Below are 14,037 nucleotides of genomic sequence, written 5' to 3' on the forward strand. Positions count from 1 at the left end.
CAATTCCATCAGTCTTCCAAGCTACGATTTTTGTAAATTCATCTTTGATATATGAAAAATCTGGATCCGTAATCAATCGTGAGCGTTCCTCAATAGTAGCAGATATGTCCTTACATAGACTACACTGGCATGATTGACTGGTGCCTTCCATTGCAAGCATGCGTATTTGACGCTCTTGTGTTGACAAAGTTTCTAAATGACATTGGAGTCGTTCGCCCCTCTTAATTCGTCGTACTGTGATCCAATATGATGTACCGCCTGTTTGTACAAGACCAACATTTGGCATACACGCAACGCTGACGTAATTTCCCATAATGCTTACTTGTGTTGCTATAAACTTCTTTTCTAATGGATCTGATGGTGGTAATTTAGGTACTTCCATCGAATTGCATCTATTAATCTGGCTATGATGTACACTAAGATGCATCAGAAAACGTTGGTGCTTAACCGATTTGAACTTATCAACGTGTTTTTGCATTAAAAGTTTATACATCTTCAAAATTCTAGATGCAATAACTGGAAAATCTATATCAGTGTAAGCAAACACCTTAGTGGTCTGAAGCTGGAGATAGACTCGGTACTTAGATTCTTCACTTGTTAGATTATCGGGAACTTTTCTCTGGTCAGTTTTTTTCAGACTGTTCTCGACGAATTGCATAAGGTCATCTGCATTAGGAAACAAATCAATGGCTTTCAAAACACTTCGTAGATCGCACAATCTTCTTTCGTTTATAATTTTGCGATCAGTAAATTTCGCACCACATTCGTATTTATGAAGGACATGTCTTCGGCATTCAGGACTACAAAACAATGCCTCGGTGCAGTTTTCGCATGGAATCAGATTGACATATGTCTTCGAGCAAATATTACAACCGATTTTATTGTTATACATGTATTTTAGATATGCCGTTTCAGCTATCAGCGTTTGCCCGACCTCGATATCTTGTGTTGCTGTGAGCCATTCATTACCATAGCTATCACATTGAAAATCGAGTACGTTAGCCATGTATGGGATGAATTGGTTCGCATCAAAACTCAATTTGGGAACAAATGAGCCGAAGATTTCACCCCTTTGTGCAAGGCATTCAGTACATTTGTCTTCGAGACCGTTCAATTTCAGTACATCATAGCCGTAATCTATTGCCAATTTAATATCGAGGCGACATTTTTTGTACTGCCTAATTTTGTAAAAGCATTTAGCACGATTTGCAAAGGTCAAACTGGAGGAAAAGAAAAAGAAAAAAGTAAAATGCAATGTAGACCTTCTTTCCAATGTGCCGGTACTCACTACTCAGTGGACACAAATGACAGTGATGCACCAGTTTTTTTTTTGTGTAAGCTATAAACAATTTTGACCCTCCCATTTTAGTGTATGATACCACTATTTCGGTACATTATAAACGTTATTTCTAGATTATGTTTTGTGGTAATGGTATAACTTGATTACACGATATGTGATAATATTAAACAATGTTCTCAAAACGAAAAGCCTCTCAAATATTCGTGGTTTTGAAGAAAAAAAATATTCAAGTATTTTTATTTTTAAGTTAATAATATTATTTATGACTTTTTGGAATAAAATAACTTGGAAATAAATAGTTTTCATGAAAAAATGTAAAATTCAGTAATTTCAATCCTGCAAATTTGGCTACAATTTTTGTTCAATATAACACAAGAAAATCACGGTATATTTTATTAACCTGTATATATATATGATTGCCCGAGAATGAAAGCGAGACTTCTATTCACAACTTATTGAAATGTAACACCACCATACAAAATATGCTGACTGTTATAAAATGTAATGCAGCTAATCTATCAAAAACTTTGCGGCTTACATTATACACCACGTATCTCATACACTAATTTGTGCCCACTGTGTACTTATATGATATATTCGAAAAAAATCTTTGATTTTCAGATCCTTTGGCGTAATTTTGATTTTCGTTATTTTTTTTTAAATATTTTTCAACGACATTTTTACAATTTAAGTTAGTTTCCCACCTGATTTTTTCCGGGTTTTCAGTGAAACACAAACTTTGGTTGTACGCTTCTATTGCTTCGATATAATTCTTATTGTCAAATGCACCATTTCCTTCACGGTGATACTTTTTCCACATTTCATCAGATTTAGTTACCTTGGGTTCTGATAATAAGCTAGGTCCTCGTTGGGATGTGAGTCCTAATCTGCCCCTTGCAATCAAATCGATGTACACTTCATTTCCATCGAGGTTCTCTTTTTCCCATAACATGGTGAAATCACAAGTTTTGTGTTGTTTCAAACGTAACCAACCCAATTCCTGAAATTATTTCAAAACAGAGACATTAACTATCAAGTGATTCACAACTATTAAATATTATTTGAATTCTGCTTTTTAAAAATATACTTTAGCTGCAAAATTCAATCAAGTATTGCTTTCAAAATTGCTTTCGATACTGACACGATGCTCACAATGAAGCGTACGATTGATTTTTGATTGGCTTATACACAAAGAGTTTTAAATATACAGCGTGAATCAAGGCGTGATTTTTTCTGTATAAAGTCAGCGAGTCCAGTTATTAATATGTTGAAATTAAATTCAATGTATACATAAGGCTACGGTGTGTCGAATGAAGTTGTCGCTGTCAAGAAAACTGAACTGTCATTACCATGATATACGTTCCAATTCAACTGAATATCGAACTTTTCGATTGGCAATGTGAAAATAAATGTGGATTAGGGAGAAGAGAGCTGCAAACATGTTTATATTGTTGCTATAGTAGTGTGTGGCTTTAAAATTTCTTTATACTGAAAGAAAAGAAGAGCTAAATCAACAGAGAATGAGAAAGAAACAAAACACCATGACATCATCATTGTGCATCGCACTGTAACCTTTTTCTGCGTATAACTCAACACTATTGATGAATGTATTAATGTGTGACTCACACTCACAGGCTATGCCAAACCTTACGCAAAGCGTATTTATCAAAAAGAAAAGGCAACATGCAAATTATGTGTCTGGAGTAAGCTAACAGTGTTTCGTTTTTTTGTGAATAATATACAATTATCGAACGAATGTTTAAAACAGTTACAAAAAATGAGTTTTCAATGGCTTGCTTAACAAATATGTTTATGATGTCTTACATTGAAAACATTTCCTCTGAAGATCCTATTATAGAAACAACTTACTTTTTTAGATTATTTTCAAGTGACATGCATTTGCGTTCAGACAAAAATTAACAACAAACGTTCAACTATCTTTTTAAGGTGAATTAAAAACGTTCAATTATCAAACATAGAATTTATTGATGATATTTGAGCATAATAAATGAAAAATTGATCTTAAAATGTAAGTCAATGTAGTAAATGTTGGTTAGTGCTCAGTGTGTTCATAAAAAGTTGATAAACCTCAACGATTACACCAAGTTCCTTGCAAAAACGAATTTCACCGTATTTCTGTAAAAAACTTTTGCATTTGTCAATCGCAGTGGGCATGAATTTATCTATTCGAATTGATTCATCATAGTCAACAATGTAAAGATAGTCTGGATCTAAAGTCATTCGACGGCGTTGTGCCGATGTTGCCATCTTGTTGCTGATACATCGTTCACATGTGCAAAATATTTTTCGACCCTGCCATAAGTTTTTTTGTCGTGTTGCCTTGGGCGCTGACAAAAAATCCTCAATATAAATAGACTTCAATAGTTTTGCTCCCTTCTTAATAGGCCGAATGGTGGTAATCATAAACATATCATGCACGTAAACTTTAAGTACATTTGGAGCGCATGAATGTCTGAAATACTGCGAATATAGTTCTGTTTGAGTACAATAACAATTATTTTCCGTATGATCCATTTTTGGTAGATATGTTCCTATTGCTGAATTGAGTTCCAAAATGTGGTAGTGCTGAAGTATAAGATGCATCAAGAAACGACGACGCTTCACTGACTGGAACATTGAACCTATCTTTGTGATGTTCAAAAGCATTTTGTAGACTTTAAACACAATTACTGCAACATCATCATTAACACCATTGTTGTTGTCAATTGGTAATTTAAGGAACGCTTCGTATTTCCATTTTGCATCCAATGATGTTGTTGGAATTTCATGTAAATCGCCTTTGATGCTTTGTTCCGCAAAGTTCATAAGTTCATCGGCGCTTGAAAAGTGGTCGATTCCCAACAAACAACTGCGTACCAGTCGCATTATTTGACCATTTGTTTGACTGCGTATGCACGATTTCAAACCACATTCATATGGATGGAGTGGGTTATCTTTGCATTCACTGCAAAACATAACGATCGTACATTTTTCACATGGCATTAGGTTTACCAACGATTTTAAACAAATATTGCATTTCGATCCATAGTGTCTGTACAGGAAACACATGAACGACTTTTCTGCCATAATGTTTTCACCGACATCAATATCTTCTGTTGCAAAGATCGCCAATCCACCATCGGCATCTCGATCAATTTTCAGCACATTGGCCATCCATGGAAAATGTTTATGCGGTTCAAATGTCATTTTCGTCTCCAATTTGGATGGCACGTCATTTTTCATTTGTTTCAAACAATCTTCCTTGCGTCGATCCAACTTGGGCATCAATTCGCTGGGATAACGGGCTTCTTTGGCCAATTCAATGTCAACGAGGCATTCATTATATTTTTTCAATTTCAAAAAACAAGCCGAGCGATTGGCATATGCCAAACTTATATTTTTCGAGCTATTTTCAGCAAATAATAAACTTTCATTGTACAATGTGATTGCATGAACCCATTTCCCTTGGCTGAAATATTCATTTCCCGCTTGTCGTTTCTGGAAAGATTGGGTATCATTCTTGGCCAACACTGATTCCTTTTCGTGACACTGCAAATTACGGATGGCTTTTTCCAATGAAGCCTCACCGCCATTCAATGCAAATATGTCCACGTACATCGAATCATAGTTCTTCGTCTCTTTTTTCCACAACATTGTTGGAATCGCTTTGATTTTTCTGCAAACAAATATTTCCAAATGAAATTAATTAGCATTTGTGTTATTTTTGAAACAATTTTTTTTACTTACATTAAAATCAAACTGTGTGTTGAAAATATTACAGATGAAACGAGAATCGTTGTTGAATCTGACTCAATGTTAGTGCTTACGTTAGCTCAAATTACAGTCAATCGTCTGGTGTGCGATGTATATGAAAGATGATTTTACAATCGTCGCAATATCAACAAACTTTTTATATGGCTGGAACATCATTTGGAATGAACAAAACTGTGCATAAACAAAACTGCCAACGTTAGCAGACAAATGTATTACCAACATTGATATTTTAATTCCAAATTCTTGTTTAAATTTGATTCGTTAAATTACTTGTGAGAATGTTTGTGAATATGGTTTTTTCGGTTTTTTTTTTTTAATTATAATACGAATTATTCAAATAAATACAATAATTTCTAATTTTAACTCATTTTGATATAATAAAAAATGGAAAAAACGATTTTGACTTGAAATAAATTCTTTCGTTAAATCTTAGTAAATGGAAATTTATTTATTTAAGTTGGTATTGGCTTCTGCCTTAAGAAATATATTCAAAAAAATTATACAAACTATTTTTGTAATAGATTTTGAAATTTCGAAATTAAATTCGAATTACAATTAAAAATATCATAGATTGAAACCAATTGAAGATAAATAGTAAAATTATTAATAAAAAGTTTTACTATAAAGTAAATTGAATGAATTAAAAAAGAGAATTAGTATGTATAAACTTCTGATATTTAATTTTTGTGCAATTGAAACAAATTTTTCATAATTTTGCCTTCTATGAAGGCATGATCATCGAAAATAAATTTATAAGCGTTGGTGATTATTTTTGTAATATTTACTTTCTCAAAAATCCAAATTAAATTTCACATGTATTGGATAATTTTGTGTATTAAAAAGTTAAGGCATTTCCAATGACTAATGAAAAAAAATTACTTGGTGCCTCATCAACTAAAAACCAGTCTCTTTTTCTCGTCCGTTTTCCAATTATTTAATTATTTGAAACAATATTCGAAATGTTTTTTACACAATCGATTACAAAAAAAAATGTTCATGGATTCCAAGCAGAAGATTTCGTTTCTTTTGATAGAATAAAAGAAACAAGTACGTGAAATACTGTATCAGCGTTGAAATTGCGAAAACTTATCGTGCATTCTTTCACGGAATTTTGCTATGGTATATTGTTAACTACACTATTTTTGCCGGCCTAGTGCATGGTACAAGTTTTTTCGTGTTCTACATTGTCTTGCTTTGTTCAAAAGAAGAAAAAGTATTTTCCCTACTAAAATCAGTGAATCAAATTTTTTTCTACACAAAGAAATCGGCATGCCACTGAAAAAACTGGAAAATGTTTGAAAAAAGAAGATGGTTACAAATCGGTATTGATAAATAGCAAAAGAACATGACTCCTTTTATCACTTTCCTTTTTTCCCCTTTTTTGCTGTTTTTTTTTTCTGCTCGGTAAACATTCAATTTTGTGTGGCGAAGCAGCAATGTGTTATTATGCCATAGTGTGCGCTGGCATTTGTGTAAGACTTCCCAATATTTCATTTATGCTCACCGCTGCAACGAAACGGAAACGAAAAAATGAAACACGATGTGAAAAGCGAACGAGACACGAAAATATTTTCAGCAACAATATGGTTTTGTAAACATTGCACACCATTCATCGGCACCTATTTTCTAGTGCATTAAAATTGAGTTTGCAAAATAGCGGTGCACCATGGCAAAATCGAAGGCGTGAATATTACGATGGTTTGAGTAAACTTTTATTATTATTGGCAAGTTTGTGGAAAATCGACACAAAATAATTGAGATGAAATTGAACGAAATAAGTATATTAAAAATTATCCGAAGAATTTCCGTTCTCATTCTCTCTCTCTCTCCCTCTCTCTCTCTCTCTTTCTCTCTCTCGAAAATTGTTTCCTGCAAATTATTTTCTGCGCGCAGCCTTCAGACTTTTGGAATTCGCAACCATCGTTCTTTATTACAAATTCTTCATCTTTAACACACTTTACGAAAAAGACTAACGAACATTGCAAATGAAGTGTTCCGTGGTATCGCTTCAGTGGCACGTGGCTAATTGGTCTTGTTAGCGGTGTGAATAATGGAACGGAATTCCACGTGGAAATATGCAAGATTCCGCATGAAATAGCACACATTAGTCATGAAGCATATATCAATTTGTATCGCGGATTTTTCCGCTAGCTGCAATGGAAACGAAGAAGAAATGGTGCCAACGAAGAAAAATGCATTTCATCTCGTTCTTCTTCCACACCCTTCAAAAGTCATTAAACATTGATTTGATAAGTGTGAAATCGCCTGAATTCTTTAAATGATTCTTTGCATAGAAAATTAATAATTCTCAAAAATTGCAATTTTTTAATTAACGCGAATTGTATTTGAAGCAATCTCATCCCTCGTTGAGTGTTTTTTCCTCGACACAATTTTACACACAATAGGACACAAAAAAGTAATAAATGGATCATAAATTGTGGAAAAAATAGGCATTTTCGGTTAATTTCAAACATTTGCAAAAGATTCACAATGATCATAAATTATACGATGTTTTCAGCAGTTTGTCGGTTCATTTTTTTGTCATCATAATCCAGGGATGATGTCGTTAATTTTCCCCCATAAACACTAAATGTCCATTTCATATCTTTTGGCCGGCAATGAAGATATTCGTTTACCAATTTGCAATGAAAAAAATGTATTCAATTGACCAGTTCACCGTCATTCCCCCGTGACTGCACACACGGCGATAATATGAATAACAGAAAAAGGAATCGTTCGACCCATGGCGTATATTGCAAACCAGGTGTTAGTGTCATCGTATATGAATTTTTCGGCAAAAATTTCATATTCGAAAGCTCCATAAAATTTATGGCAGTTTGAAGATTTCTTTGAGGGGCGTGGATGGCCTCATATATATTATATTTTTTGTTTGCAATTTTTCTGCGTCTATATTGCGATGCAAATGTGTGACATCAGAAGACCCCACCGTCGAATCGGAAAGAAGAACCGTTATGAACACAAAAGTTCAAATGTTCCGAATCATAATCACACTTTGGCTACCCCAGATTCATTTGAATGCGGTCGAATCATCACGACAAAATGTTCAGCTGTGATAAATTTATTACATTGGTCCAAATGCTATTATTACAAACTGAATGCCAAAAGTGGCACCGAAGTGTGAAAATGCTGCTTCCAAGTGACAACGACCCAAGCGCCCCAAACTTATAACTATGACCAATTCATCGTCGATGCCAACGTAAATAAAAATAACACACAGAACTCGACCGTAAACTAAATATGTCGCACCATTCAAAGGACTCATCCAAAAGCATTTAGTTTACCAATAGATTGAGATAACTGAGTTTGAATTTTTGCTGAAAAAGTTAGAATGAATATATGCGATGATAAAAAAGATTAGGAATTCCACGAAAAAAGGTTCAGACATAGTTTTCAACTTTTCAATTCATGGGCACATTTTATTGAGTTAAAGGAGTCGTTTGCCATTTTATTTTATTGTTTTTTTATTGCTCAGTCGATGATTTGCTATCGCACCATTGCGTAAGGGTAAATAAATCACATCACAGATAGTGTGTAGTGGGGTCATTGTTTTTCAATTTGAATGCCATTTGAATGGCATTATTAGTCAGAGAAATGTGAGAAGTAACACCAAAATAGATAATTTCAGACTGAAAGTGTCAAATTTCCAAATTTATTCCACTATTATACACACATGGTTATTTAATTCAATGACTTTTGACAAAGTTCATCAATTGAGTTTGACCTTTCCTTTGATATGACATTTTTCATTTGGAATGTGCTTCGGCACACCCACACCAATCATAATAATAAAAATATCATATATTTTCACCACAAGAATGAAAAAAATAAACTTCTGCATTAAAAAATTGCAAATTGTCATCATCTTTTTAATGTAACTAACCAAATTGCTACATTTTTCTCGAAGCTGTTTTTATCTAATGAAATGAAAATTAGCTCAAAGTAAAAAATCCAACCTGACTAGTCGATAAATTTAATTTATTTAAATCAAACGCACAAACTTTACGGTGGCGACGACGAACTTTTCTTTTTCAAATATTACATCTGCCGTATAAAATGCGGCTATGTCCAAAGAAATTCAAACAATAATGAGTTTTATGGTCGCGAATATTGCCAAATAATTATTCTGATAGACGGTATCCAAATAAATGTTTTTATCATCGATGTGAATGGGTGTGAAGGTGTGATTTGGTTTTATTTTAAATTCAAGAGATATTGGTCGCCGGCGACGGCGGATAACCCATATCAGTGACTCAAGTGGCATTTGTCTGAGTAATTATTGCTGAATGTCTTATTGTGCTAGGAGTCTCGACCTTCTTTAATTCGACAACACGAAACGTACTTGTTTCGTTAATTCAAAACACAGAATATGTTGTTTAGTGGCCGCATCTCTGGGGGAATACAAATTTTTCGTCCGACGCCGAGCATCTTTTTCGAGTATTCGAAAACCAAATAGAAATCTATTGTTGTTTAGCTTTCTGTATCCGTCGTCGAAGTGCGAAAAAAAAATTGTCGAGCCATTCAAGTGAATGGGTTGTGAAAACATTAGCAAACAAAAAAAAGGTATGAAAGGAGTAAAATGCTCTGTAGAATACACAAATAAAATAGGCATTTGGGATGAAATAAATGTCATGCGATTTATTTTTTATTTATGGAATTTCGCACAATGCAAACGCACGCTATTCCACTATAACATACTGCAAAAAGGCGAGGGAAGAAGTCGATAAATTTGCTTTCAATTTCGATTTGCACAACAATTTCAACCGAAATATCCATTAAATCCCGAATTCGACACAATTTTGGCTGTTCACTTAAGAAAAACTGCTTCCAAATCAGTGATTTTTATTCCATCAGCTGAGCAATTTCTACCCCAACTCTTGAGGTTCATATATTCGGTGTTCGTTTTTTTCTCCCTCATTGGCCTAGTTCCAACGTGTACAATACATATTTTCCGTTTGTTGGTTTGGCAAAATTTAAAATTGAAAAGGAATGCATTTTAACAGGAAGCGACCGAATAAAATAAAATAGCGTTTTATCTGATGGCAGCAATAATGTAATCTATATTTATACCGACGTCATGCTCTAAATGAGATCGTTGCCGTAATTCCTTACTTTATGGATTGCATGTGATTTAACGTTGAAACAATTTCAACTGTAATTTCTGTTCTGCAATATTCTTTCATAATTTTCCAAACATGAGAATTATTCATATGCGATTTTGTGTTACATGAATAAAATATTTGGCAAACGAATATTGGACTGATGGCAAGGGAAAATTAATGCCACGCATTTCATTTGCGAAATTCATAAATAAAAATTATGCAAATACATAATTAAACGCATTGGCCAACTTGAACATGGTAAAACATGCAATTAAATTCGGTAGATCTTCTTCGAACATGAATCAGATAAAATCCATGAACATGATGAGCACAACGGTTGCTTTGCATTTTACGTTCACCAAAAATGCAATATTCTCGTGGAAAATTTATATCAAATTCAATTAAAGTGACCTGGAATATGCATCACGATAAGCTGCATTCCAGCAACTCCGCCGCATTTGGAATTGTTTTAAAACTAAAAATGTTGGTTTTTTGGTTAAAAAACAAGAAACAACCACATTTTAAACATATTGTATACGAAAAACTATTAATAGATAGATGCTGTTGATTATTGATATGTTTTTCATTTGCTCTCGACATCACAGTATTATTTTAAACTATCCCTGGGGTTTGAACGCATTCCATTTTGATTCTCAATTTTACGTTTTATGCTTTTACATATATTAAGTATGATTACTACCCAGCAAACAATTATGAAGCACATATTGACGGTCGTTTTCGGGGTTAGATTCGAGTGTAGTTTCAGTCATTTCCATAGGTTTGGCATGGTGGAACATTCAGGTGTGAAAACATGGAAAAAGGGAAAGACAACCATTAGTATCAGTTGAACTGGGTATAAAATACTTTTTTTAAATTAAAAACTTTACTCACCTACGGGCACTCCCCCTCCGTACAATGTTGTACTATTGTACAACTAGACCACAAGACTTTATATAGTCTGTTCATGTCTAGCTAAGCTAACTATAATAGTTAAAAAAAATTTATTTCATGTAATTTTTTGAATGTATGATTAATTGATGATGTTTGTTAGTTGACATTGTTGTTTTAGTCCGGCGGTCTTAACAATGAAACTGGCAATGGTACATCAAAGATCCGGCAAAGTCCTATGTAATTTAAAGCAAATACATTAAATAATGAATATTCTGTTTCCAATTGATTCATACCTTTGAGCATAATGCATTTTGCTGCAACAATATCTCGGTGCCAAGTAACTGTTTGTGGAACAACATCATCATCATCAACATTTAATGGCCAATTTTTGTAGGTAACTTTAACCTTTGACATTAAACGCCCAGTCCGAATTTTTTCGTTCACAGCCTCACGATTGCCATCGATAATTTGTCGCTTAATAATTGCACGTTTTCTTCTCAAAACACGTCTGTTGACCGTTGACACAATGATATCTGGCAGTCCAGCGACTGAATCTGGCAGGCCATCAATCTTTTTCGCTCTACAATCGTAGCACACTTTAAATCGATCATCTTTTGTGTGCCTTGGAAAACGTTCCTGACAATTCGCGCATGTTTGTGATGTTCCCCATTCATCTTGCATTTCAACTTCTGAATGTCCAAGTTTCTTAATGCTCACACGAAACTTACGCGATCCCGGACATCTTTTACGCTTTTTTATTCCAAACGGTCGATCGGGTTTCATCGCCCAAGCACCAAATTGAACCAACGACGGTTTGTTGTTTGTCACACGCACGGCGATTTGATCATTTACTCTGGTCGAGCGAATGTGATGGTCTAAATCCAGTCGTGCATATTCACGCGTCGCATAAGCTGCCATTCCTTTTCGTAACATTTTAATGCGATATTCAATGTATGATTTCCATGTTGAATTACGTGGTGATGGTGGACGATATGGGTATGTTTTGAGATGTTCCTTCTCTTCGATATCAAACCATCCAGCCAACTTTTTCGCTTCTTTGTCTCATTTTTTCTGCTGAGTTTCCCAATGAAAACGCTGGTTTGGTATTATAATGTTTTCCTTCAAAATGCAAAATGATACAAAAAACTATGAGTTTCTATTCAAAACCATTTCAAATTACATTTCAAAATATCTTACCTCAACAGCCGGCTCATCAGGTGTTTTTTGAATGTTGCGACGCACTACAGTTAACCACGATTTTTCATTCGGATCGATTCCAATGATGTATTTCTTGCCAATGAGTTTTTCCGGCCCCCGATTCGCTTGGGTTGTTTGCTGTGGTCGTTGTTGTCGCTGTGGTTTCTCGTACATTATGGATATTGAAACACTATCGGTCAAAATCTGATGATGGAATGGTTTCGATTTGCCCAATTTATTTATTTTACCGACATCGAACAACATATTCCATAGACCTGATCGATCAGTTTGGGTGTAGTACTTTAAATTTCTCTTATTCATCCGGTTGGTCCGCGTATTGAGAAAAGAAGGCACCAAATCAAGCTGGTTTACAATTTTATAATACAAGTCCTTAATGTCCAATCGCACGTTTTTCAAATGGTAGTCGCATAATGGTATAAGAGCAAAACTGCTTATTTTTGGTGGTCGATTGATTGTTGGCTCTTGAAAGTTCGGATTGTTGCGAAACATTTCATGAATGGTATACCATTGTTCGGCATGACTGTGATACACTTCTATTTGCCGTTGCATTTGACCGAACAACCACAGTGATTCAAACCAACGATATTTTGCGAAAAATTTCATACTCACTGTTCCCGACCATCCAATTTCAGTCAAATCTCTCATTAAAATATTGAATTTTTCAACGCGTTGTGGATCCACATTATTACCATTATTACCATTTGTTAAATCCTTAAATCGATATGAAAACTCTTTGGCATTTCTGATGTCGATGTTATCAAATCTTGAGCCATTGTGGAATCGATTGCGATACCAACAACGCATTCGAAAAAAATTCTCAAGTCGTTTTTCACACCATGTGTTGGTATTGGTTTGAATGTTTGTGATATATTGTTTATAAAAATATCTCAAACCATTTCCCAACTTTTCATCATCTGGCCATCGGAACTGTTCTTCACTGTTTCTTTCTACCATGAAACGAAACTCGGGCAATATCCGATATTCACTATTAATATTGTTAACGTGTTGGTTTAATACCGCTCTGAAACAATCGGCAATGAACAGGCTTGGATGTGGTTTCAAAAAAAATGCACGATCGTCATTATCAAGTGCTTCATTCAAAATAAAAAGAATAGAAAGTGATGCCAATGCTGCCACTTCTGTCATTTGAACACTGCGCTCGAATAGCATTTTGGTCACAACTTCTCCAACTCTTTCAATCCGTTCATGTTGTTGTCGCAGGATTGTTTGAAGTCCACATTTTATTACAACGTATTTGCTTTCTTCTGGTTGATTATCATCGAGCTCGTCGTCATCCATGTCTTTTTCTGTTCATTCTCAAAAAACTGATTAAATTATTCGAAAATAAAAAATAGACACAAATTTAGAAAAAAAATGCAACAAAAATAGCATAGATTACGAATAAAATGAGATCACAATTTAAATGACAATCACTTATATCACAATTCAAATTAATCACTTCTTACCTCAACGATGTCACTCTGTATTCTGATTCAAATGATGAAATGTTTTCCAATATTCCGCCGATGAAAATTTTGTTGGAATATTCACCGTCAATTTTATGAATGCTTTCTTATTTTGAAATAACAACAGAGACAATCTCAAAACCAACAGTGAATTTATTCGTTTAACATCGAACAAACAAAATCATTGGAACAAATGTTAGCCAAGAATGACGACAAACAAATTGTTTCATACTCTAATATAAACACTCACACATAATTCTCGAAAATT

The 14,037-nt window shown here is 34.2% G+C and overlaps 4 protein-coding genes across 4 annotated transcripts; all 4 read right to left on the reverse strand.

Moving 5' to 3' along the window:
- Nucleotides 1–25: 25 nt before the first annotated feature.
- On the reverse strand, nucleotides 26–2,252 carry LOC116346763 (the record flags this gene model as incomplete). The annotated part of the gene is made up of 2 exons (XM_031776970.1): nucleotides 2,005–2,252; nucleotides 26–1,178 (listed from the first exon to the last, which is right to left on the reverse strand). Coding segments are annotated over exons 1-2 (1,401 nt in total), but the record flags the coding sequence as incomplete, so codon positions are not given.
- Nucleotides 2,253–3,305: 1,053 nt separating this feature from the next.
- LOC116346765 lies at nucleotides 3,306–5,186 on the reverse strand. Its single transcript, XM_031776971.1, has 2 exons — nucleotides 5,048–5,186; nucleotides 3,306–4,976 (listed from the first exon to the last, which is right to left on the reverse strand). The coding sequence occupies exon 2, from the start codon at nucleotides 4,952–4,954 to the stop codon at nucleotides 3,335–3,337; it is 1,620 nt and encodes a 539-aa protein (XP_031632831.1). The 5' UTR covers nucleotides 4,955–4,976; nucleotides 5,048–5,186; the 3' UTR covers nucleotides 3,306–3,334.
- Nucleotides 5,187–10,954: 5,768 nt separating this feature from the next.
- On the reverse strand, nucleotides 10,955–12,143 carry LOC116346766. Its single transcript, XM_031776972.1, has 2 exons — nucleotides 11,379–12,143; nucleotides 10,955–11,318 (listed from the first exon to the last, which is right to left on the reverse strand). Exons 1-2 carry the CDS (start codon nucleotides 12,016–12,018, stop codon nucleotides 11,260–11,262), a joined length of 699 nt encoding a protein of 232 aa, XP_031632832.1. The 5' UTR covers nucleotides 12,019–12,143; the 3' UTR covers nucleotides 10,955–11,259.
- A 4-nt stretch (nucleotides 12,144–12,147) lies between these two features.
- Nucleotides 12,148–13,636, reverse strand: LOC116346767. Its single transcript, XM_031776973.1, has 2 exons — nucleotides 12,283–13,636; nucleotides 12,148–12,204 (listed from the first exon to the last, which is right to left on the reverse strand). The coding sequence occupies exons 1-2, from the start codon at nucleotides 13,600–13,602 to the stop codon at nucleotides 12,148–12,150; spliced, it is 1,377 nt and encodes a 458-aa protein (XP_031632833.1). The 5' UTR covers nucleotides 13,603–13,636.
- Between the last annotated feature and the right edge of the window lie 401 nt (nucleotides 13,637–14,037).

The sequence above is a fragment of the Contarinia nasturtii genome, unplaced genomic scaffold, assembly GCF_009176525.2.
Source record: "Contarinia nasturtii isolate CC-2019 unplaced genomic scaffold, AAFC_CNas_1.1 Cnas_scaffold_1683, whole genome shotgun sequence".
In the NCBI taxonomy this organism is placed as follows: Eukaryota; Metazoa; Arthropoda; class Insecta; order Diptera; family Cecidomyiidae; genus Contarinia; species Contarinia nasturtii.